We start from the raw sequence: 24,209 nt of genomic DNA on the forward strand, positions 1-24,209 counted from the left end.
GTACTAATTGACTTCGATCATTCCAACTTAGATATGTCATAACTTATGGAGCTAGATTGTGAATTTTACTACACACAATCATTGATGATCATTCTTGACTTAAGTAATCATCAACATGATCTAACCTAGATCTTTATGATTTCTTGCCAAGTGGGATTTATACTTCTGAATCTTTGAACTAGCCAAACAGATTCAAACTTTTATCACATTGAGTAAATAAACCTATATTCACTCAAATCTGTGTGAAATAATAAAGTCATAAAACCTTTCTTTAGCTTTGAACTCTATCGTCTAGGCGTTCTAACAATAGTTCATATCTTTTGTTACTTTCAACAAGTAAGATTAGTTGTCTTAGATTGATCTAGAAATCAATGAACTTTCAAAAGTCCATCAAAATAGAGCTTTTGAATGTTAACTTGTTGATATGGTCTAAGCAACAATGCCAAAGATTAGTGGAACTCAAATCAAGGGGTTGATTTGAACCTAGTAAAGTTCTTATTGTTAAAGAGTTGTTTATATTAATCAAGCATATTGACTCAACCCGTAATTGACCATTTCATTCAAATAAACAAACAAACAAACAAACAAACAAACATTGTTTTTTTTTTTCTGAATGTGAGTCTTTCTGTGTTTGAAAACAGAAATTTAGGTATGCTGATTGTGGAATAAAATAGCCATTAAGTTCCAGCCTTTGAAAGGACTTAAAACAAACTAGATGACCCTACAACTAATGTAGCATTGCCATGCTTCATTTCCCACTTGTAGGCCATTAGTGTAGCTTAGCTTCCATAGTTTGAGTTATTACCGAAGTAAGAACCTCAAGCGGTATATGATACCAAGGAAGTTTGATTGCTAGGTCACTTCTCTTTAAACATAAACTTAATTATAGGTAGAAACGAAATCGTAAAATTTCTTTCATTTGTTCCTTGTTTTCCTATTTCTTGTACCCTTTCTTATAGTCTTAAGAATTGTATTCTTTAGTGTTGACTTTTATACTTTGTTTAGACATGTCCAATGTCACTCCAACAAAGTTCTTACCATTTATGTTGAATATTCTGTTCAACTAGATGATCTTACCAGAAGCTTCTAAAGTTCTCTAAGCATCGATCTATTCGAATGTCTAGGGACTAGACTCAATCGAGCATTAAATGGAAAAAAATTAGGTTGTTAACCATTGGTAAAGCTGAGCGTTTAAACTCAATGCTTTATGATCTCAAAACTACATTGTATTTTGAATTCACAAGCACCAATCGGTTTTCCATTCGACTTTGATGTTCGAAAACAACCATAAAAGTCGCTATAAGAAACGTACATTTAAATTGCTCATTTTCTCTCATTTCCGTGAATCGTTCTTGGATTCATTACTAATCGAGGAAATTTACTGTTATCTTTCTAAAAGGGTTTACTGCAGTGCAAGATATTTAATTATAAACAATAATTAAAACATACATTGAAGCATGCAAAGTCTAAACATTTATCATGAGTAATAACTTGAAAATTAAAGCATTCATGCAATTTAAACAAGTTATTAGCATTTTATTCGAATTTATTGTTCCGGCAGGTGTGAATAAAATGGTTCCAAGACCCTAAAATCATTGAAGAATTAAGCACATTATGTTTGACTCAATTCTAAAATATTTTAGGTAAGTAAAAGCCTTTTGCTAATAGTCTAGAAACTACTCTTGGTTGATAGGTACGTCTAAGAACTTATTAGGAAAACCTATCGAATTTGCCACGACATAAAAGGACTCCTTACTTATATCGTTGAGTTTCACCAAAACTAACATGTACTCACAATTATTTGTGTACCTTACCCCTTTAGGACCAATAAGTAACACCTCGCTGAGCGAAAACTATTACTAGATTGATGTAAAGGATATCCAAGTAAGTGTTTATTTTGGCATGGCACCTTTTAACTCAATTTTTAAGTTTGGAACTTAAGGCTCTTACTATGTTGGTTAGATTTTAAGTGAACTAAAATCCTTAATCATGCAACATAATCAAGCTTCAATCTCATGCATATTTAAGACATATTTAAAAGCAATAAATAACTTAAAGCATGCATAAGATAAATGTGATCTAGTACGGCCCGACTTCATCTTGAAGCTTCAACTTCAAAGTCCGTCTCGAAAATGGAAACTTCGTCTTGAATTTCACCGTGGGAGGCGCCATTTTCTTCAAATAGGATAAGTCATAATTAAACTAATTACAACTATTTGATGGTACGCAGACCATATTTGAATTGAAAAACAAATTTGGTACTTTAGACCAATTACATTCAAATTAATGGTACGCATACCATATTTTCTATCCTATTTGGGCCATACTAGTCACTTCATAACCTGCAAAACAGTACATATACAATATATACCATTCACCCATTCATTATCATGCATGGCCCACATAGCTGGTTAGTAAAACACGTTATGCATCACATAAATATTTACAGCAATTAATTAAGGGCACCAATAATCTACCAATTATTCAGTCCTTATTAATTCTAATCAAGTTGTTTAACCTTAAAGGATTTGTAGACCTAATCAAGAGTTTATGACTAAAATGCTCCCACTTAAACCAATAAATTCATATGCTTTACTAATTTTAAACATAAAAATGTATTTCTAGTCTAACCGGAAACATACAAATTTAATTAAAATTTAAAGCTCATATAAATTTATAATCGAATCCATTAATTTAATTTATTTCAGTTGAATTAAACGAATTTAAATTAATTCAAGATTTAATTTTAGTAAAATAATTAGCATAAATAAAATTTATAATAATTATAATATTCAAAATTAAAATCCAAGAAAACAATTTAAATTACGAATTTTAAAATTAATTAAAATCGTTTCCAAACTGAAAATTAAAAATTAAATTCAAAGCGCATCAATCGGGACAAGACGAGGCCATGGGCTTGCGCTCATGCCCCGTCGAGTCCTCGAGGCAGCATCGCCCCACGAGTGATCGCACAGCAAGGCACGAGCAGCTGCCACGCGCAAACGCAGCAAGCCGAGCCACGCTTGCGCGCAGCATCGCTCGCTGCTTCGTAGCGCAGCAGTTGCTTGGCGAGGCTGGGCGAGGCAGCGCTCGTGCTGCGAGGCACTGCTCGCTGCCCGCGCGCGCGCCTGCGATGCTCGCTCGCCTTGCTTCATCGCCCATCCGCCCATGCATCATCCCAGCACTCGACGCAAGGCAGGGCTGCTGCCTTGTGCTCGCGTGCTACTCGCCTTGCTCGGAATCGGAAATATTATCGGAATCGGAAAATACGTAAACGGATCAAGTATTTAATGGCATTAAATACTCCATCTATGGATATTCGGAATCGACGGATCTTTGTTCCAGTGGGAGCTGAGATCGTCAAAGGCAAATAAATGAATACTCCGGAAACGATGATATTGTCGGAAACGGAAATATGGATCGTATCGGAAATATAATATTATCCAAGTCGTAGATGTTGCCGGAAACGGAGACATGGTACGTATCGGAAATAGAAATATTGCTGGAATCTGAAATACTGCCGGAAACGGAAATATTGTCGGAATCGGAAATATTATCGGAATCGGAAAATAATTCCGGAAACGGAAATATTAAATATTTGTTCGAAACGGAAATTAATTCCGGAATCGGAAATGTTAAATATTGTTCGTATCGGAAAGAATTACGGAATCGGAAAATTAATCGGAAGCGCGTCGTACGAATAAACATCGGACGAGCTTGCTAGACGCAAGGCCTAGCACGAAGCTAGGCCCAACGCCTAGCAAAGCCCGCGCGCGACCAAAGCAAGCAAAGCCCAAACGCGAGAGCAAGGCCAGCAGGCGCGCGCCCCTCGTGGGCTGCGAGCACTTGCTGGGCCTGGGCTCAGCGCGCGCGCGCGCGCATGGCGCCCCTCGTGGGCTGCTGCGCCTGCGTGTGTGTTTGTGCTTGCGTACGAAACCTTGATCGATTAGGATTCGTATAAGATTGATTTCCTAAGTCTACTAGATAAATTAAGTGATTGAATTTTAGATTAATTCAGATTCACTAAATCGTTTCCTAGTAGGATTCTAATATCCGATACCCATGCCCTATAAATAGGTGATCAATGCTCACAATTTATAACGAGTTTTCTAAGTATTCATACAAGTTTTAGGCATAAAACCCAGTCATTATTTGCTGCATAAAAACCGAAAACACATAGTACCTTTGGGGCAATTCTAGTTAATTAAACCTAAGGCGGATCCGGACGTGTTGTGGACTATCTACGGAGGGACGACACTTGGAGTCCTAAAGACTTGTTATTGTTCGGTCCGGGCGCAGCAAGGGAGGGCACGCTACAAAGAGTATGCATCCTAAATTATGCTAATTGTTATGTGGCAATTAATTTGGAATCCTGGCTTTTATGGTTTTTCCGCATGATTTATATTCATTTATATGTATCATAACCTAACATCTCGACGGTACTGGAATCTGGACCCGGTTGCGATGGAGGTGGAAGATCTGACCTGCGACTGCAAAGCTTCGTTCTTCTTTTGGAGGAGACTGATGCGTTGATCCATGGCTTAAATGTGAAGAGTGACATTATTGGATGAACTTGCGTTTCCGGACATGGTGTTTGGATTGGGATTACCGAGCTGCTTTTGATTGTCAGCCCCACGGTGGGCGCCAAATTGTTTTGGACACCTTCTACTAATTAGAGTCGAACTTGTCTTTAGAGAGGTGCTAACAATCGATTAAGCAAGATAATACCAGATAATGAGAGCAATTCGTAAGAGAATAAAGAGTGTATATTCTTAGCTAGTAAATACTTATGTTTACAAGGGAGCCATTTAGGCCTTTTTATAGGCCTTGTATAAAGGTGTAATGTACGTAATTGATGTACATAATTGGACATAATTAAGCCGGTTATGCTGCACTCCTCTACACATTTAATCACCCGTTTGTAACCGTTGCCGTCATACCCAACCGTTGAGGACAAGTTGTCCAGTCATAACTCATGCCTTGCTGGCTGCCATTTATACTTTGTGGTCGCACACTTGAGACACGTCACCAGGAGGGTAACCCCCCTAACAACATCCAAGGGGCAAGTTTATTGGATAATAGGATAGAAGTACAGATGGATTATATAGAAGCAATCAATACGTTAAGGAATCCTTTTCTGGCAAGAATGGAAGTGAATATGCTAACTAAGATATCCTTCGTGTGGTTAATAATCTTTCGTATTTCTGTTGCTCTAAGTTCCTAGAAGTGTTGTTACTGGGACTCATGGTGCTAGAGAAGAAGCCTAGTTTGTTGTTTGGTTTCTCTCACTACCAAAAAAAATATAGTTTGATCTTTCGATAGTTGACACAATTTTAGACATCTCATTTTATTCTTATACATAGGAATTAATGTAAGTTTGGTACACTCAAATGACATCTTGTTACTTCTATTGAAGAAAGTTGTCAACCAATTAAGTCTTCGCTCTCTCAAACATCTCTAGATTTCAATAGAGATGCAATAAGGACCTACTATTTTCTGCAATTCTATTTTGACTCCGTATTATTTATCTGCATAAAGTCATAGTTTATAATACCATACATGAGAGATACGTTCATCTATCATGATAGGTTATCAAAATAAGACACCACCTTTCTTTTATCTCCTTATCTCCCTCCAGAACGTACTCTTTGGTCCAATTCCTTTCGCGCATAACCTTTCCAAAATCTTGAGTCTAGATTAAATTATTTTTTATTCGTGTGCAATAAGTTGTGTTAGAAATACGTACAAGCTTAACAAGTAAGTAGTACGTACTTAGTTACAAGCTTAAAAAGTAAAACTATAACAGAATTGTTACAATGAATGAAATTAATTAAGCAACAGTGAAGGCAATTACCCTGATAACTATAAACTTTGTATTACAATATATGAATGATATAGTTGATTCTAATGTTATAGTTAAAAGCCAAATAAAAGTGGTGCTATCCTAAGCAAAGGCTCAAGTGTATTGGGATGAAATTTTCTTGCAAAAAGGAAACAGAAAGAGGCAGACACATTGTTATGTAAACAATCAGATTGACTTCTAACTCGACTCAAGAACCCTTCTGAAACATCCTTCCTCACAAACGTGGTGGGGTGCGAACCAGGCTTGGACCAATCAACCCAAGTAATGCTTCTGTTGGAGTTCAAGTCCATACCAATTTTCGTCACAAGAGTAGCTAAATAATGTTCATCCATATAACAAGGAGGCCTACAATGATCTCTAAGAATTGGGTAGTATGTCACATCTGATACTACTGCAATGCTAAGGTCTCGGTGAAGTTCAAACCATTGATTTCCTTTTCTCCAATCAGACAGTAATATAGCAGGTGCCATACGCTTGTTGTATCTGCCTCGCCCTACGTTTCTTGGGTCATCAATTGATCCCACAAAGCTGTGCTTCGAGTTTATGAGGTAGTTGTAAATAGTGGTGAAGTTGAATAATGGAATGCAAGATTCTGATAGTAATATGAATCTTTCATTAGAGAAGTCTAACAGGGCATTTGCTAGTAATCTTCTTTCTGCATCTACCATGCTTGCCTTTCCCCATTCCACTGCCTGCAACCGCCAAAAAAATCAAAGATATAGTATACTTACATTAGGTCCCGTGCACGCATTAATATTCTAAATTTATTATTTGGTCCTTTTTTATAATATATTTGACTGTAATATTCAGCTTTTTAGAGTTCTTGCATAATTAATAAATCTCGCACATACTCATTTAATCAATCTAATATGCAATATAATTCCTGTCTTATTAAATATTGCATATTTTATACGCTTAATATGTTAATTTGCTTAAAATATTGAATTAAATATGTTTTCCATTATCAATATACAGATTTGACTAAAGTATTACCAAACAATTATTTTAACAAATTGTTAATATGTGGTATCTATTATTTGTCATAATCTATTAACAAATATTGTTTTTTCTATACATAAACGGTTAATATAAAAATAGAAAACTAAAACAATAAATTAAGTAGATACTACGTGTATTTTTGAAGGAAATGAATTTTTGACGGGAAATTTCTATTTTATACATGATAAAATGTGCTTCAATATATGAAGCTAATCCGAAGTTAATTAACATTTTTGTTTTAGTTTTTTGGATTTGGAGTTTTGGACATAAGAGTGTATATACAAATATATGACATGTACACCAAAAATATGAAGAAAGAGAGATTAGGGACATGTTGAAATTCTAAAAAAGAGAAGTGCAAGAATAATAGGAAGTGATAAATGCAGAAGTGTAACAGACCTTGCTAGGTATTCTACGGTTGTAGAAGACAGATGATTCAAGAGGATGGTCAACAGTGTGGAATGATGATGATGTATGAAGGTATATTGAGTAAAAGCCTTGGTGTCCCTTAAAGAACAACTCCCACAATGGTGCTAATGGTAACATCTTCCTAGTCATGAACATAAACGCCACCTTACGAGTCCTATTATACGGGTTATCTTTAACTTGAGGTACCATTGAGGCACGCCACATGAGCTCCTTATCAGACATTGAGTGCCATAATCCCCTTGGAGCTACCCAATGATCACCAAACTCATCATTCATTGATTGTTCGATGCTAGAAGAAGAAGTAGTTGGCTTGAGTTGCATTGTCGTTGTGTAGTCTTCAGAGATGAGGAATTTCCTGAGGCGACCATTGACAAAGATTCCAAGGACTATCACAAAGAATGCAATTGTAACAGTTAAGATTATTGTGCTTGTTACTTGGAAAGCTGCAATCTGAGACCTGCTTTCCTTTACCATTTTTCTTATCCACGACCCTCTTCTTACTAATACATTCACCTTATGTTGCTCCATTGTTCTCTTCTCGGAATTCAAGGCAAGGTTAACTTGGATTACCATATTAATTAAGCATGCATGTTCTGGAATAATTAAGCAAGACAACATACATAGCTTCAAAGGTTGCCAAAGATATGGTAGAAAAGTGATAAGATTCACATTTTGACACACAACAATTTTACGTAATAATGAACATTAAACACCTGACCTGACCCTTAATAATAGTGTGAATGATCAGAGAAGTTTACCTTTCTCGTGTGTAGCTTGTGTATCTTGCGCCTCAATCACATATGTTCTGCATGCTGTTTTTGTTTATCTAACCCACTTTACTTGCAATATACTATAACAGAAATTAACAAGGAAATTAATATGAAATATGGAAGAAGCTAGCTTCGCCTATCCTGACACGACACTATAATATTCCGAAACTAACACGGCAAGAACACATAATTACTAAGTAAAAACACCAATTCGCCAGTCACACACGACAGGAAATCAACCCGAACAAGCCCCTTTCTTTTAAAATCAATTTGTCTTTTAATACAATCACATACATTTTACATGATTATAACTCTTGTGAACAATAGGTTAAACACGAACACAACACGTTTGCCAATTCTAGAGAAAACCAGGCTCAATAAAAGAATCCAATGCCTAATGAAAAATCTACAAGTTTGCGAATAGTTAAAAAATTACAAGGAAAAAATACATTTTGCCATTTGACTTCTAAAATAAAACCTACGTAGTATTTTCTTTACGCAACATTAATTACTTGTAACACTTTTTATTAGTAAGAACAAAGTGAAACACTTTGAGCTTGCTTGGAGTAAAAATCTTTACACTGAGAAAAACTAGGAAGGTTACACCATCTATATACATATATAAAAATAAAATAAAAAATAAAAATAAAAATGTGTATCCCATCTCATAGATAGATAACACAGACCGATCGAAAAACAAACTGAAAATGTCATCACTCACCGACCAGCCAAATTTTCAGAGAACAAGCATGTCATGTCCAAATTTCTGGAGTATTACAAGTTCTAGTTCATTCAGAAATATTATGAGGGTGGCTAGAAACGATCAGATGACAATGGTAACATAAGATAGTTATATTGTTTGTTCAACCTGACAATCTATATCACCAAGGATTCATAGCGATGGCGTAAGTTATCTAATGCTTTTTATGTAGTCATGTTTTTTACACAATATAATGCAGCAAAGCAAGCCACAACTACCGGTACAATGAGTTTAGGCCGTCTAATCTTCATAATCTTTGATGATATCCAATCGCTTGTGTATGCACATATGCAGTTGATTGTGAAATGTAAGCCACAAGTTCCATGGAATCTTGTCAAGGACATGGCCTAAGAGGAACAAGAAAACCCCATATTAATAGTATAATTCTGGATACTCGAAGAAAAGGAAATTATCATTGAAAAGAAAGCAGAAGCAATTCATTCATCAAATATCAGATTCATCCACCATGACTATGAGATTTTTATGATGGAACAATGTTATGTTAATGACATTTACATACATAGATACAGTCTAGGAAGTATAAAGAGCAGTGCTTCAAACCTAAAGAAGTCAATGGGCCTAGAAAACGACGTCCCCTTTTTTTTATAATTTGCTCGACTCGTCCCCAAATGCTGCATTATTGTGGTTGAAAGTTTCTAAACAAAAGCCCTGCAGTCCCTCAAACAAATTGATGTTCTAATGAGTAAATCTTCATCAGCAAGATATGCATTATATTAGCCTTAAATTACTAGCCAAGTTTCTTATTAAACTTATGAATAATGATCATGATTGAAGAGATTATCACTCGGCTAGCTTTACTGCTCTTCATATAAAGATGCTAAAATGAAGCAACAAATTACTACATCTACTATTACTCCGTATTAATTATAGATATTTTTTTATTGTGCATCATAGCATGGAAAAAAAAGCTCTTTTCTAATCTTTAACAAACTCAAAAATTAATGGCATGGATTCATTTCCGTAATGGGGGCAAGTATGTAAGCACAAATATCTGAGACCATCAGATTCCAGATCCCGCTTTTGCAAAAACGTCAGTGGATTGGGTAGGACATTGATTAACAAATACGAGGTTTTCTAATAACCGGTAGAGATTAGAAATGGTATACTAAGGACAAAATAGTAACTTCAGGTGGTATACTAAGGGATAAATGATAACTTCAAGTAATAAATTGAGTCTGGAACATAAAAAATAACATTTACCTTTGACATGTGAGTACCAAATAAAAATGCAACCACGTTACCAAACTATGTTGCTTGGTACCACATGAGAAAATGCAACTACTCTTCTTCTACCAAACTATGTTGTTTGATACTAAATGAAAATGCAAACTATTATTATATTGTGTGTGTAGCATTTCCAATTTCTACCGATTATAGAACAAGACTTCCTCAACAAATACTTCCTCTATACTTTTACGTGTACCAACGCATAAACTTTGACCATCAATATTTATAATTTTGTATTAAGTTGACATATTTAAAATTTTCATTGACACAAACCCAATAACATGTTACATAATATTATTTATTTTTGTTTATTAGTAGAATATTATGGCCGGTGAAAGTAAGATGAGTGAATAATGTCAAAAGTCAAAATGGTGCAACTATTTAGAAAAGGGGCTAATATAAAACTGTTGACCAGGTATAGTTTTGGCTATATGATAAAAATAACTATCAATGAGAACATTGAATTCCTTGAACGACAATATTAGCAATGTGGACATTACCTCAGGTAGTTTGTGCTGTTGAGCTAGATGCTCGACATGGAGCTTAACATTTGATGCAGCAACAAACCACAGGCCACGATCAACTTCTTTATAAATGGTGGAAACTAAATCAAATAATGTAGTCCCACCATTTTCTATGGTCTTCAAGATTGACGATTCTCTATCTCTGCGATTCCTGAAATCAGACTACACATGTAAGAAAATTTATGACTACAATTTCAAATAATTACCATTATATAGTATCCACAAGCTATGGTGATCTGAGAAGTTCAACTGATACTAGGTATAAGTGGCCAAATGTTTTTTTTTTTTTAAATCACACGCATATGAACTAGCTAAGCCATGAAAATAAAAGATAGAAAATCACGCACATCAATTGCCACAGCACCAATCCATGTAGCAAACAATATGGTAAATGGTGTATAATTGAAAGAAGAGAATTATTAAATGCAGTTCATTGTTTCATACTTGAGATAACGACAAAGCATGTGTTTTGGCCATAGGTTGACTCTCCCATGCATAGGAATTAAAGTATTTGGGGAAAGCTCCAAGAACTTGTACGTTGTATGGAAGTAGTCCTGCAAGAAAGTAAGCATTTGTCAGGTGATGAGATCAGAATGATTGCTTAGCTCTTTCAATATGGACTATCTCTTCCTGTAATGCAATGCATGTCAACATGGAAAAGAGAAATTCTGCTTTGCTACCTTCTTTCTAAGTCTAGAAAGCTCCAGCATCACTAACTTTTGTTTTCCAAAAATTGTATACTTCTTTCAACTATACACTTATTTTTTCCAATAGAGACTCCGGCAAATATGACATGAAGCTCCCAACGAGATGGTCGTTAGTGATGGAAGTAAGAGTCTGGCACATAAGGGGGGGGGGGGGGGGGGGGGGGAGGGACACCCCTCCCCTGATTACGATGATATAACAAAGGATTAACTCCATCACTACATGTCTAAATCCCTTTTCAGTGAATAAGTGAACATCTCATGTTATGTATTCCCCTAACATCGTGCCATACAAGAGTATACTCTCTCCTCTTCCCTTTCTAAAACATCTTTGTTAATTTATAGCTCTCATTAATGCTCCAGAAGATAACTAGCTTTTGTCACGACTTAGTCCTTCACTTTTTAAACCACCTTAACCTGTCTTAGAAAAATTAACTGAAACAAGATGCTTGCTTCAATGTAAGTAAGAAAAAAGAGAAATGCTCTATGGTTATCCTTTATTGTAGAGAAAGTAGGAAGAATACTTAACACAAATAGTGAAGGGGTGTGGAAAACATAACTAACCACACATACACAAAAAGTATGATAAAAAAGAAAAAATTGGCTCATCAGACACAAATGGCTTACTCCCATATTTCCACCAGAAAAAGCATCCAGAACTGCACTACCTTGCCTGCAACATCAGTTAACAAGAAATTTGCTGATTTTGTCTAGGATCTCGTAGAAAGAGGTGAAAACTGAGAAAATCTACCAAAAATTCCCTTAAAACATCTAATCTTTCAAACATAATACTCAATAGAATATCACAAAATGTGTCAGCTAATCTTTCTTCTTTTTTTAACTGGAGGCAAACAAGCCAGTTTGACTTTCTTTTTCCTTTTTCCTGGTAAAGGTCCAAAAAATTTCCCACAAGTTGATTGTCTCTTACATGCAAATGTGTCATTTAACAAGAGTGCTAGGAACTGTATTTAACAATATGCATTTGAGTATAACGTAATTCTTTCTTAACTAATTTTGAGCTACACAGGCTGGAACTTTTCCAAAACCAAGTGCTCTAACTCATGCAAACTTGCACATAACAGAATCATAGTGTTGTACAACAATTTTAAAATAGAAATCTTGGAATATAAGTCCCTTCAGTATACAAAGAGAACATTGTACAAGTGACTACAAAGTACCAACTTATGACCATTTTAAAATACCTATTTAAATTCTCCATCGATAATGAAATTGAATTTCATAACGAAAGTTTCACATGGACATTCAGTTCTTCTTAGTAACCGTATTTAAGAAATCGTAGATCTATAGTCCTATGTATCTACTTCGAGAGGATCTTACCCAACACAGTGATCACCAACAATCAGTGTATGAGTATTGATATGAAGCAATGCCATATGACCATCCGTGTGGCCCTGAAATTGAAAGACTTTAAGCTATCAAGCTTGGGAATTATCATCCTACACAAGGACCAGAAGAATGCAGATAAACAAAATTACAAAGAAATAAAGATAACATACTGAATTGGAAGTTTGGAACCGGAATTATCATCCTACACAAGGACCAGAAGAATGCAGATAAACAAAATTACAAAGAAATAAAGATAACATACTGAATTGGAAGTTTGGAACCCAACAGATCATAAACCCTAATATTATTTTTCATGCACCTTTTGTGTAAATAAAGTTATTGATTAACATAAATCTCCCATTCCATAAGTCTCACTGAGTAGAAGAGATTCAGAAGCCTTTGTGTTATTTGCATAATGAAGCTTTGGACCTTAGGACTCCAATCACTGTCTAGTGACTCCAATCATTGCCTTATACTTGTTTGCCTCCGGTTAAAACAAGCCAGTTTGACTTTCTTTTTTTAACTGGAGGCAAACAAGCCAGTGACTCCAAGTATATTAACTAGATCAGGTCTCGTGCACGCATGGATTTTCTAAAATCAATTAGCCAGATTTCTTATAATATATTTGAATGAAATATTTCTCTCCTATAAGTTATTGCATAATTAATAAAACTTGAATATTACTCATTTAACCATCTTGCAATTTCAGTTCTATTACATGTCGCATATTTTATAGGTTTAGTATGCTAATTAGACCAAAATATTCGATATACTAATATGTTAATTTGACCAAAATATTAAGTAAATATTTTTCATTATTAATATATTGATTTGACTAAAATATTGGCAAAAATAACAAATTATTATGTAACATCTATTATTTCCATAACCATACAAATGGTTAAATAAAAATGATAGAAAATAAAAAATATAAATAACAAAAAGATTTTTTTTAGGAATTTTATTTTTGGAGGGAAAACTTTTCACCAGGAAGTGACATGTGTCATTCCAAGTGTCTGTTTTAGTATAAAGTAATAGATATTATCCATGATAATCATTATGAAGACAAACCATTGGAGGACCAGTATTCCTAACATTATATTATATCAAGAACACACTTCAGATGATTCAGGATTCAGCACAGACTAGCTTAAAAAGGAAAGAGAACAGGTTCTCTTAGTCAGTGTTTTCCCTTCCATGAGCCTTTTAGTGCTCATTAGAACTGACAATAGCTGAGCTGACTGATCTTAAGCCAGTTGAGGCACCTAGACGAAGATGATCAGGCAAGGTGCTGAATGGACCGGCTCAAGACCACGTTCAGCAGTCCAGTCTACCAGAATCTGAAAATAAAAGGTCAAACTTACTGGTCTGGTTCATGTCCATATTTTTCCAGCTTTTTAAACAAAGTTCTTAGATTTAGATCATTAAAAAACAGTTCTAGTGTTTGGGTTGCAACTGCTCATGCAGAACCTAAAACTCCAACCACCCAGTCCATCTGCACCTGGCCCATTTCAAGAACCGGTCTCTCCTGAGAGGAATTCTGTCAGGCAGGTTAAGGGCAGACTAGGCTTGAAACGGTCCACTAGCCACTATTGCTAATCCAAACATCATCAAACACCAATTGTTGACCCTTCACTAGTTCGATCGCCAAAAGGTCTTCATGTTTTTTCCGTTTTGTTTAATACAGGCCATTTTTTCTACATCTAGTTGTTTACTTGTTTGTATCTTCCACAATCAAACCTTTTCTCCTCTGAAAATTTTCCAGGACGTTCAGGGTGCCTTTAAACACAAAAGCTATACACTAACTTTTGCGTACAGATAGAACACAATGGTTGGAAGGCCAACTAACTCACTCTCTCTAGTTTGTCTTTTTATCATGCTTAAATTAAGCAATGATGGTGTTGGAGCTAAGTATGCGATTTAGGCGCCAAGTGATAAGGCTTTCTTTTGCAATTTGAGATAATTGATTCCGCCAGGCTACTAGCAAGAGTAGGATGCTGTTGCACTTTTAGCTACTGTTTGGTAAATTTTTTTGGAGAGGAAATGAGGAATCTCTTTTGGAATGATACTTGGGGCTTTCACAATATAGTCAACTTCCCGGACACAAAGCTAAGTTGTCTAAGACTCTGAGCGCATTTAGCAAGAAAATCAATAGGCAGCCTTGATAATATCAACAATTTTTAATTTTTAATAAAAGGTAAATAATGACACTAACGGCCCATTTGGGTGCCGGTCATAAATGGTGTCAATGGGAATGAATTTGTATAATTGTATGTAAATTTGTAAGGAAAATCAATATCCATTCCCATGGTAATGCTAATTCACTCAAAATAATCTCTTTTTCTTTATAAATTTCCATTACCATCCATTAGCATTTGGGGAGTGGTATTAGGTGGAAATGCAAATTTATGAAGAAAAACACCAAGTTTGAGACAAAATTTCATTACCATAATGTTATTTTCTTGTCAAATAATCCTTGTTAAAGTTGTGCACCATTTAATTGTTAAAGTTGTGCATTGGAAAATGTGAAAACTCATATGTTGCGATAGAAAAAGAACGGAAGAAGTACAATTTACTGAAATAAAGAAGCATATTGGATTGAAAAGTCAATGACATGCAGTTAGCCAGTACAATACCGGAGCAAAAATAGCCTGAAGTCGCTGGCCTCCAACATAAATTATATCCCCCCCAGCAACTGATGTATACCCAAGAGACCAGTCATCTGCACATTTAAATAAAGTTGTCACGACACTTTTAGACCTTCATGACAATGGTTACTACTGAACAAACATTTTTGACATTGTGCACAGGCTAAAGAGCTGATAAAGACAAGGGAAAAGAGACGGAAAAAGGCATCCCCTAAACTCTTACACAAGATACTTCCCAAGTTAATCTTGTGACCAAGGGAGATTCAAACAAAGAAACCTGGGAGAAATTTCCAAGGACTTGAACAAGATGCATGTGTAGCTGCCTGAGAGTCACATTCATTCCTCTGAAAAACCACACCTGCTACTATAACTGGTGCCAAAGGGAAACAGGTTGAACTGTTGAAAACAGAATTGCTTAATCACTTACTCATCAAGGATATGATCTTGAACACCAACCTAGACCACTCTCCTTCCTAGGCCAACACACCTTATTCCACCTGTTCCCCCACTACAGTCTACAGATGAAGAGATGCCAGATAATCTTTTAAAACTATTGGCAACATCCAGATGAACCTTACAAATGTCTGGAAATACAGGTGGATAGTAAAAAAGCAAAACCAAAAAGAAGGTTCCCCTAGGGTTCTTACTAATGAGATACTGACATAAGTGAGATGCAAGATATGGATCACAGTATCACACATCTGGAAAAGAAGATAGAAAGAGTAAGAGAAGAAAGGTTCAAATTGACCCGATTAATCCAGGACTTCTGGATCACATACCTACATAGTTAAACAAAGGGAGCAACAGAAGACAGGTCCAAGTCAATCACTAACCAAGGACTTCGCTAGATAAATCTTAAGGCCAGAAACCACCGGAAATACCTGAGAAACAGTAGAACATGCTTAACCCAGCAAAATGATCAGCGACGAACAAGATAGTTATCTATTGTGAACTGTGAATGAGAACAGGAAAACCCTTCCCACTATAAATCCGCAGAGATGACACAACAAACCACCGACAAGTCGTCCCCCAAAATAAACAAGAAAGAGGAGATCACCTTACTACAACCCCTGGTGGCCCCTATAAGCCCTAACCACCTCTTAGGCTTACTAAATAACAAGCTGACAACAAACACCTTCAGATTAGTGTTTAAAAGAGGGGCGCTGAAGACTCAAGGTCTGAAGGTACTGCTTCTCAAGAGCTTAGAAAGGCTTGTGCGAGATGTTTTTTATGAGCGACACTAATCACGAAAAGCATGGTGGTTGAATTGCATGGCTGCAACTGCTTTTCATGCAGAATCTTTGACTTATAAGAATTGTGCCGCACTTCGATTAGGCATGTGCCTCACACTTGCGCTGTTTTCTGCTGCCTAGGCTAAAACCCCGATCGCCTTAGTGTGCCTTGTGCCTTTTAAGACACTGCCCAAGCTCCACTTCCTCCACCTAAATCCAAACGCTTTACAGCCCATCACCTCATTCTAGAACTCTGGCTCACTCTATCGTGTGTCTTCACAAAACCAAGCTTAAAAACAATACCCTTCTTCCCAGATAAAGAAAGATAATCAATTCCATCATTCACCAATAATCATCACAGCCACATTACAGAGATAGAGACCAGTTAAGGCTTGATACGACTCTATCTCCTCAACTATTTATGAAATCTAACTTGGGCGTAGGAGGATACCTTTTCCAATACGGCGCATTGTGTTTTCATGAGCCAAGAGAATTGCATCAGGATTGCATTTTTGTATAACTGACAAACCTGAAGAAATCCACAAAAGGAGCAAGTTACAAATAAAAGACACATTTATGCAGAGAAAATGCATATGAATTTATGAAAGACCACGGTCAGACTTCCAGAAACTTATGTGTAGGAATGTCTAGAAAAGGAAAGTTACGTGTATAAAATAGAGCTTGCTTACTACTTCCACTACTTTCTTTACAGACATGCTTAACTACAGATAGTTTGGTGGTATGACGAAGCATATTTGAACCTCAACAGACATTGTCCACAGTGAGATAATGAGATCAATAAGTTTACTGGCAAATATCTCTAATTGGAGAAACTGGACCTCAAAACATGCATAATTCATGAAAAGAGGTGCCAGAACAAATACTTAAGACAGAATGCACCTAGCGTATAATTCAGTTCCGCAAATCCAGACCACAATGAATAGATAAATTTACGTAACTTAACTCTGGCTGGAGACAGCAAAGGTTAGTAGTATAATAGCAATGCACAATAACATCAAGCTCGCAGCTCGGTGTAGACAAGAAACAAGGCCACGGAACAAGAAACAAAATAGGGCTCAATCCTGGAGCAACATTATAACTCCAGCAATTAACCACTCATAAAAAAGAACGCAGGCTACATGCAATATCACTTTCCTCAATCATGTCCATGTAAGGCACCTCAGAATTACTTTTTCTAATCAGGACCAGTTCTACTGAAATATTTATAAAGTATTTATTAAAAATCAAACGGATTTACCATCCACGTGATCAGGATGGTGATGCGTTACAAATACGACCAACTTTCTTGGCAAAGCTGTAACAATATCCGCCAGCTGAAAAAACAACGAGACTCGTCAGAAAATGATCTAAAAATCTATTGCCACATCTACAGTACAACTATCAAGCCATATTGTACAGATTTTGAGTATTGCTTCATCAAGGACAGGTAAATTTTGGAAAGCAATTACATATTGACATGATATCATGTATTAAAAGGGAATATCGTATATGTTTTTGAGTAAGCATACAAGAAAAACTGAAACCAAAGTCGAACACATAAGTTTTGATCATGCATTTTGAAACCCAGTTTAACAGATGTTTTTTTCATGCTTTCTTACAGGTAGCTTTCTCTTGACCATTGACCATATGTGACTAAAACCATGAATACCTTATCATCCCCAGGAAGTGTATAACTGTCTAATAGGAAGAGAAAAGAAGTAATAGAGACTAACAAACTTTGAAAATATATAAATGTGGAAATATACCCCCTTATATTGTGAAGCAACAGGGAGGCATGAGATTTCTCCTAAAACCTCATCTAGTTACCTTGTGAAGCAATGCATGACACAATCTGTGAGAAGCTATTGAAGTAGTCAAGGAGATACGATTGGAGATCATTATTAAAAAGATCCCAAACTGGCCAACAACTCCCAAACACAGAACCGGTGAGATTGAGGGAAAAACATGTTTTTTTTGGCAAGCAAGCAAAAATTATGTATATTTCAAAACTTGACAATTTACAACCTAAATCAGGTATAGAAGTGGGACGAGCCTTTTAAGAAGGACCCTCCCAACCAAGTACCAACTAACCCAAAAGGGAAAAACATGTTGATCTGCTGTAAAACTTAAAATAATATATATAATACTATAATAGGGTTTCATAGAGAGAATTAAAATCTAAATTACTCTAATTTCTGCTTATCATGCACCTACTTAATCAAGCTTTATGTAAATTACACATATGACATCCCTGACAATGTCAACAGCACGGCAGCCCCTAGCCTGCCAAGACTATTTCCAACCAAAGACAACTATTACCAGGATTCTAAGAATCATACTATCAAGGATTCAAGGCAAAACAGAACATCTTAGCTAATGAAATTTTTTCTTTTTAAAAAAGTATTTAAAAAGAATCATGTGATACATTTTCATACGTATGAGGCAACTGCTTCTAATATAGGTTCTACTGCTTCCGCACTTTACAAGAGCGATTCCCGTCTTATGCTAAATATATACGAGGGACCCCGTCAAAAAAAAAAAAATTATATATATATATAGGACCAGGTTCTGGTGAGAACCTCCTTTAAGATGAGAACATCCCTTATAATGAGAACCTCTGATAGTTGTTGGATTAAAACAAAACGGACGGAAAGTAAACATAAGATCGGAAAAAGTAAACACAACTGCGAGTAAAAGTAAACACAATATAATCAAAAGTAAACGCAACATCGACAGAAAGTAAACACAAGATCAAAAAAAGTAAACACAGCATCGAGTAGAAGTAAACACAATATAATCAAAAATAAACACAATATTGACATAAAGTAAACACAAGATTAGAAAAAGTAAACACAACATCGGATAAAAGTAAACAAAAAATAATGAAAAGTAAACACAACATCGACAAAAAGTAAACACAACATCAGAAAAAGTAAACACAACATCAACAAACGAATAAGAACTAAAAACCCTAATTTCACTTGTTCAAAAATAAAAATTGAAAAGGGGATTACCTGGGCAACGGAAGAAACGAAAAACAAATCCCAGAATATGAATTTAGAAGAAGAAGATATGAGAAAGAAGGAGGAAGAGATTGAAAGAGAGAGAGAGTGAGAGAATTCGCAGGGGAGGAGGGAGGAAGAGAGAGAAAGAAATTCTGAAAATTGAGGAGTTGGGGGAGGTCATTCAACGCGGGTAAATTACCATTTTACCCTTACTAATTTTGAAATTTCGGGTAGCTTTACAGCCATTAGATTCAATTGATCAACGGCTGAGATTAGTTCTCAGTTCTCATCTTAAGGGGTGGTTCTCACCAGATCCTGATTCTATATATATATATATATATATACGAGGGAAGTAACAAGTTCACATATGTTCAGAGAATTAGTGAAGGCTTTTTTCAGAATGAACTTGTCTTAAGCTGAGTTGATTAGTATACCTCCTGGTGGAACTGAAATCTGCATCCTGGGTCTACTATTAATGCATCCCCATAAGCAATAAAATCTTTATTACTTTCTCTATTGTCGACAATCTGTGGAGCAATGACTACCAAGTTGGTAGTGGAGAAAGGCTTCCCAGTTCTACTTCCCATAGGTACAAGTATAACACCCAGAGGATACTCCTGTAAAAGAGACAAGTAATGGATAAAACCTCATCAGAGGAATGATTTATACAGGTTTATAACGCCAACCAAATCAGCCACGTTAAGAGAGTTGATGGAGTCAGGAGATCAAACATGAATATAGTACTCCAAAACAATATAATACATGCATCTCTATTTGTAACTTTATACCCCCCAAATAAAATTGAAATAAGTTGGCCCAATAAAAGGAACCACAATTACTGGTCAGTGGGTGGGTTCAGATTATACACATTATTGTTTAAATTGCCTTACGTGCTTACTACCTACCTCTCAGCCAATAACATTTGCCAGCTTCTAACAAACGCATAAAAGCAATAGACATCTCAAACAAAATAAAACACAACTGTTTCATCAAAACATACATGTAACACAGCAAATCCAACCTGATAATGTAAACCACGCGGAACATCCCACTTAGAGTATCCAGAGTCATGTAGTAGACCATTAACCACCAAGGGCCCTATACGATAACTATCTTGTGTCACCTCGGAGAGCCAACTGGAGCACTTAGACCAGGATATCCACTGGCATGCCACTGCAAATGAATTTACTCAGTTGAAAAGAAACCTTTGTGTAGGTTTAAAAAAACTGCTGATAGAACAAACACGTGCTTCATTATTATATCAGGCAGGCCTTGAAATAATAATATTCTCATATTTCATGCTACCATTGACCAATTTTTTAAGTTAAATATAGTATCAGAACTCGTAATCACGTTCGTAGCCACATTGAGGGCTTTTATAGAAGAATACTAATATTCTTATGGAGTAATATTATATTCTTATTTTCAGCTATTGAAATATTATTTTTGACTGCCTTAAGACTTTTGGGTTGTCTTGCCCATACCAAGTATTTTAGGTGTTGACAAGTATTACCATGATCTTCATTAATTAGGCTCAAAGATGGCAAAAATTTATCAGCTACAAGCCATTAGTTCAAATAAAAACCCAGTTTAAAACAGAATATGAGTCATTAACATATCATGACCAAAGTCGGCCAAACACATGAATCTGTTCTCGCCAATTTAGTAAATTCCACATCAAGTAAGATTTGGAGCCTAGCAATACCTTTTACTTTACATAGAGCATCTTTGATTAAACCAACACATTTTAGAGACTCACTGTATAATCAGTATATATCACTTCTCTCCAAAGAAAACAATGCTCAAAAGTCATGCATAAAATCATGTCCACTGTTTTCATATCATCAGCACTTAACTACTTGGGTACATTCTGGCTTGACATAATTAGATAAGCTACAGGAAAAATTAATATAAAAAAGCAAGTTGTGAAAGCAAGAATTCAAGTTCACATTGTACCACGTGCCCAACTAAGTTCAATTTGTACATTATCAATCACAGATGGTTTTTAACGACAAATTTCAAAACAATCCCTTCATTGGCATATCAAGTGGCATTCTCGTAATTATAATGAAAAAATATATTTCCTCCGTCTTTTAATACTCGCAACATTTGTTAGTTTCACGCATGCCAATGCACAACTTTGATCATTTATATCTTAAATTCTCTTTATGCAAAAATTATAAAAAGTTGATATTTTGAAAATACACATTGAGACGAATCTAACAAGATCCCACATGACTACGTTTTATCTTATATAAAAAACACTACAAATAGTCAAAGTAGATTATATGAATAGTGGCAAAAGTCCAAACGTTGCGAGTATTAAAAGACGGAGGAAGTACAATCTAAAAATTGCAATGTACAATATATTTGATATTTAAAAAACATAAAAATAAAAGAAAATAATTTTAATACAAAAAGAGATGGTATATGTAAATAGGCAGATTGTATATTTTGACAATTTATTTACGAAAATACCATTTGATATGCTTACCTTGCCAATCAAGGGATTGACCGGGCAGAGCTCGTTTTTTACAAGGAGTTGCATTATTTATTAATCAAAAAACTTCTACTCCCACCGTCCCGGTTGAATGGTAAGATTGCTAGTTCAAATTGCAAATCAAGGACGAAAGAAGTAACTTTCAACCATAAACATTTCAATCACGTTCTAACGGAAAAAAAAAAAGGTCTGACTAACCATCACAACTACTATCATCATCAGATGCAAAGTGACCAGTAATGAAAACCGTATGAATCGACGGCCGCGGTCCGAATTCAGGCTCTTCAACGAATTTCCAGAATCTCCACCTCCCTTCAACCAACCTCTCAATTCCTACTTGGTCTGAAACCTAAAACACAAACCACTCGTAAAAAGTAACCATTCAATTTTACCCAAAAGGAAACATTAACTTTCATTTTAATATAACTAATTATACCTGATTTAAACCCAAAGCCAGGTCAAATTTGCTCAAATCAACTTTATCAGAGTACAATTCAGCTCCTTCAACTTGAATTTCCGATTCAGCGTGTAAAATACTCAATTGAACAGAAGGAATATCCCAGAGATCGGAATCAATGTAAGAATCATACTCTTCAATATCGAATTTAGGGGGCCTAATTTGCTTTGCTACGAGAAATTCATCCTCGTTTGAAGGGTTTCTGATGATCACTGCTAGTTTGTACATCGACATTGTAGCTTAGAATTTGCAGGTTGTGTGATGTGAATGATTGAATTCTGGAATTTTCTACGATGAACAAAGAGGGTTTAGCATTTAAGAGTAGTTGGGTAGAGAGCATAAGATAGGGTAGTCTAATGTGAAAATGATGAAATTGTAACCAATGGCGTTTGGTGCTTTTTTATAGGTTCCGATACATCATTAGTCAAACCATCTCGTTTCCAAGGATTTCTAGTTTTCTACGGAGTACGGAGTATCATTTTTTTTCCATCCTCGGTTTCACACCCGTAACAAGTTTTGGGAGGTAACTTTTTGGGTCTTATTAAAAAGTTTGGCTAAACCTACACTTTATCCTTGGGTAAGTATAGTCAGCATACCCTTGTCTCTGATTTGGCTATTGGATGGTCCTGCTGCCGAGTTAGCTCTAAATTTTTCAGCTGAAATTTCAAGCTTAATTTGAATTTGAATTTTAAAAAAATACTTTTTTTTTTAATGTCGATGATTCCAAGGAAGAGGGTCAGGAGAGAGAAAACTTGAAGGAGCAGAGCTTGAATGAAGGAGAAGCCACCCACAGTCCCACACCAGTACACCACTACCACGTCGCTTTAGCCGCCACTCTCACGAAATCAGATCTAAGCCAAATTGATAAGTCTTTTTCCTCCAAAGTTCTTTGATTTTCTTTATCTAATCAAGCCAAATGACAAAGAATTTGCCTTATATCAAGAATCTAGTCTAGAAAACCATGATGTTCGTCGTCATTCTTGTCCTCAGCTGGACTTCATCGTCGTCATCTCATCGTTGGTTAGGTTCGTCGCCTTTCTCTTCCTCAGTCGGACACCGATGCTGCCATCTCATCGTCGGTTTCGGTAGATCTATGTTGTAGGCTACAACCCAACCCACAACCACGTCTCTCCGTCATCATCGTTCTTCTTAGAATTTCCTATGTCAAGTTTTCACCCAATCTGAAATTTCTTCTATGAGGTTTGTACGGGGTCATACCCCACCACGCAGATCATCTTCATCCTAGCAGGACAAGTTACCCACAGGCAGCTCGTCGTAGCATGAATAACCATGAATAAAGGTAACGCAAAGACAGTCAAGGTCGAGCGAACCGCGCAGACCAAGTGCCACACGGGCATAGCAACCTTAAAGCATGAGGTTCACTGCAGGACCACAAGAAGGCGTCGTTAGGCAACGCGACAAGAAACAAGTACATCGCCAGCATACACGTGGCGACATCTGAATAGGCCAAAGTACTAAATAGTACGCCTATAAATACCTTCATTCCCATTCATTTGAGGACACGTTCAATAACAAGTACAATTCTTAACCTTCTCTACTTTCTCTCTCTAAAATATTCATTACCTCACTTGCTGACTTAGGCATCGGAAGGGGTTTCCTCGGTTAAACCCCCGAGGGTAGCTTAACGTTTGCTCTGCTAGCAGGATCAGGATTTCTCAGAGAGTTCGCCCAGTTCCACACTCGGAACAACTGGCGCTAGAAG

The 24,209-nt window shown here is 36.0% G+C and overlaps 2 protein-coding genes across 4 annotated transcripts; both read right to left on the reverse strand.

Moving 5' to 3' along the window:
- Window positions 1-5,841: 5,841 nt before the first annotated feature.
- Window positions 5,842-7,909, reverse strand: LOC110782561 (glycosyltransferase BC10-like). The gene is made up of 2 exons (XM_021986728.2): window positions 7,262-7,909; window positions 5,842-6,555 (listed from the first exon to the last, which is right to left on the reverse strand). Exons 1-2 carry the CDS (start codon window positions 7,907-7,909, stop codon window positions 5,917-5,919), a joined length of 1,287 nt encoding a protein of 428 aa, XP_021842420.2. The 3' UTR covers window positions 5,842-5,916.
- On the reverse strand, window positions 7,599-22,873 carry LOC110782560 (uncharacterized). Of its 3 annotated transcripts, XM_021986726.2 has the most exons (14): window positions 22,466-22,873; window positions 22,228-22,378; window positions 20,551-20,702; window positions 19,964-20,146; window positions 17,783-17,858; window positions 16,976-17,053; window positions 15,281-15,366; window positions 12,636-12,709; window positions 11,925-11,970; window positions 11,038-11,147; window positions 10,570-10,744; window positions 9,040-9,168; window positions 8,050-8,141; window positions 7,599-7,646 (listed from the first exon to the last, which is right to left on the reverse strand). In XM_021986726.2, exons 1-13 carry the CDS (start codon window positions 22,718-22,720, stop codon window positions 8,118-8,120), a joined length of 1,539 nt encoding a protein of 512 aa, XP_021842418.2. In that variant the 5' UTR covers window positions 22,721-22,873; the 3' UTR covers window positions 7,599-7,646; window positions 8,050-8,117. The 3 variants fall into 3 exon arrangements, with proteins under 3 accessions (XP_021842418.2, XP_021842416.2, XP_056696552.1); XM_056840574.1 differs by lacking the exons at window positions 7,599-7,646; window positions 8,050-8,141 and adding an exon at window positions 9,383-9,490 and having other exon boundaries at window positions 8,953-9,168; window positions 22,466-22,868; XM_021986724.2 differs by lacking the exons at window positions 7,599-7,646; window positions 8,050-8,141 and having other exon boundaries at window positions 8,751-9,168; window positions 22,466-22,871.
- Window positions 22,874-24,209: the final 1,336 nt, after the last annotated feature.

This window comes from Spinacia oleracea, chromosome 3, assembly GCF_020520425.1.
Source record: "Spinacia oleracea cultivar Varoflay chromosome 3, BTI_SOV_V1, whole genome shotgun sequence".
In the NCBI taxonomy this organism is placed as follows: Eukaryota; Viridiplantae; Streptophyta; class Magnoliopsida; order Caryophyllales; family Amaranthaceae; genus Spinacia; species Spinacia oleracea.

Bases quoted from the DNA above. Each gene is read 5' to 3' on its own strand.
- LOC110782561 (XM_021986728.2), bottom strand. From the start codon at position 7,909: ATGTTGTCTTGCTTAATTATTCCAGAACATGCATGCTTAATTAATATG. The intron at 6,556-7,261 runs GTCTGTTACACT...TGGCGGTTGCAG, and splicing joins ACCGTAGAATACCTAGCAAG to GCAGTGGAATGGGGAAAGGC.
- LOC110782560 (XM_021986724.2), bottom strand. From the start codon at position 22,720: ATGTCGATGTACAAACTAGCAGTGATCATCAGAAACCCTTCAAACGAG. The intron at 12,710-15,280 runs GTATTGTACTGG...TTTCAATTTCAG, and splicing joins TTCAGGCTATTTTTGCTCCG to GGCCACACGGATGGTCATAT. The intron at 9,169-10,569 runs GTAATGTCCACA...TGTTCCTCTTAG, and splicing joins AACAGCACAAACTACCTGAG to GCCATGTCCTTGACAAGATT.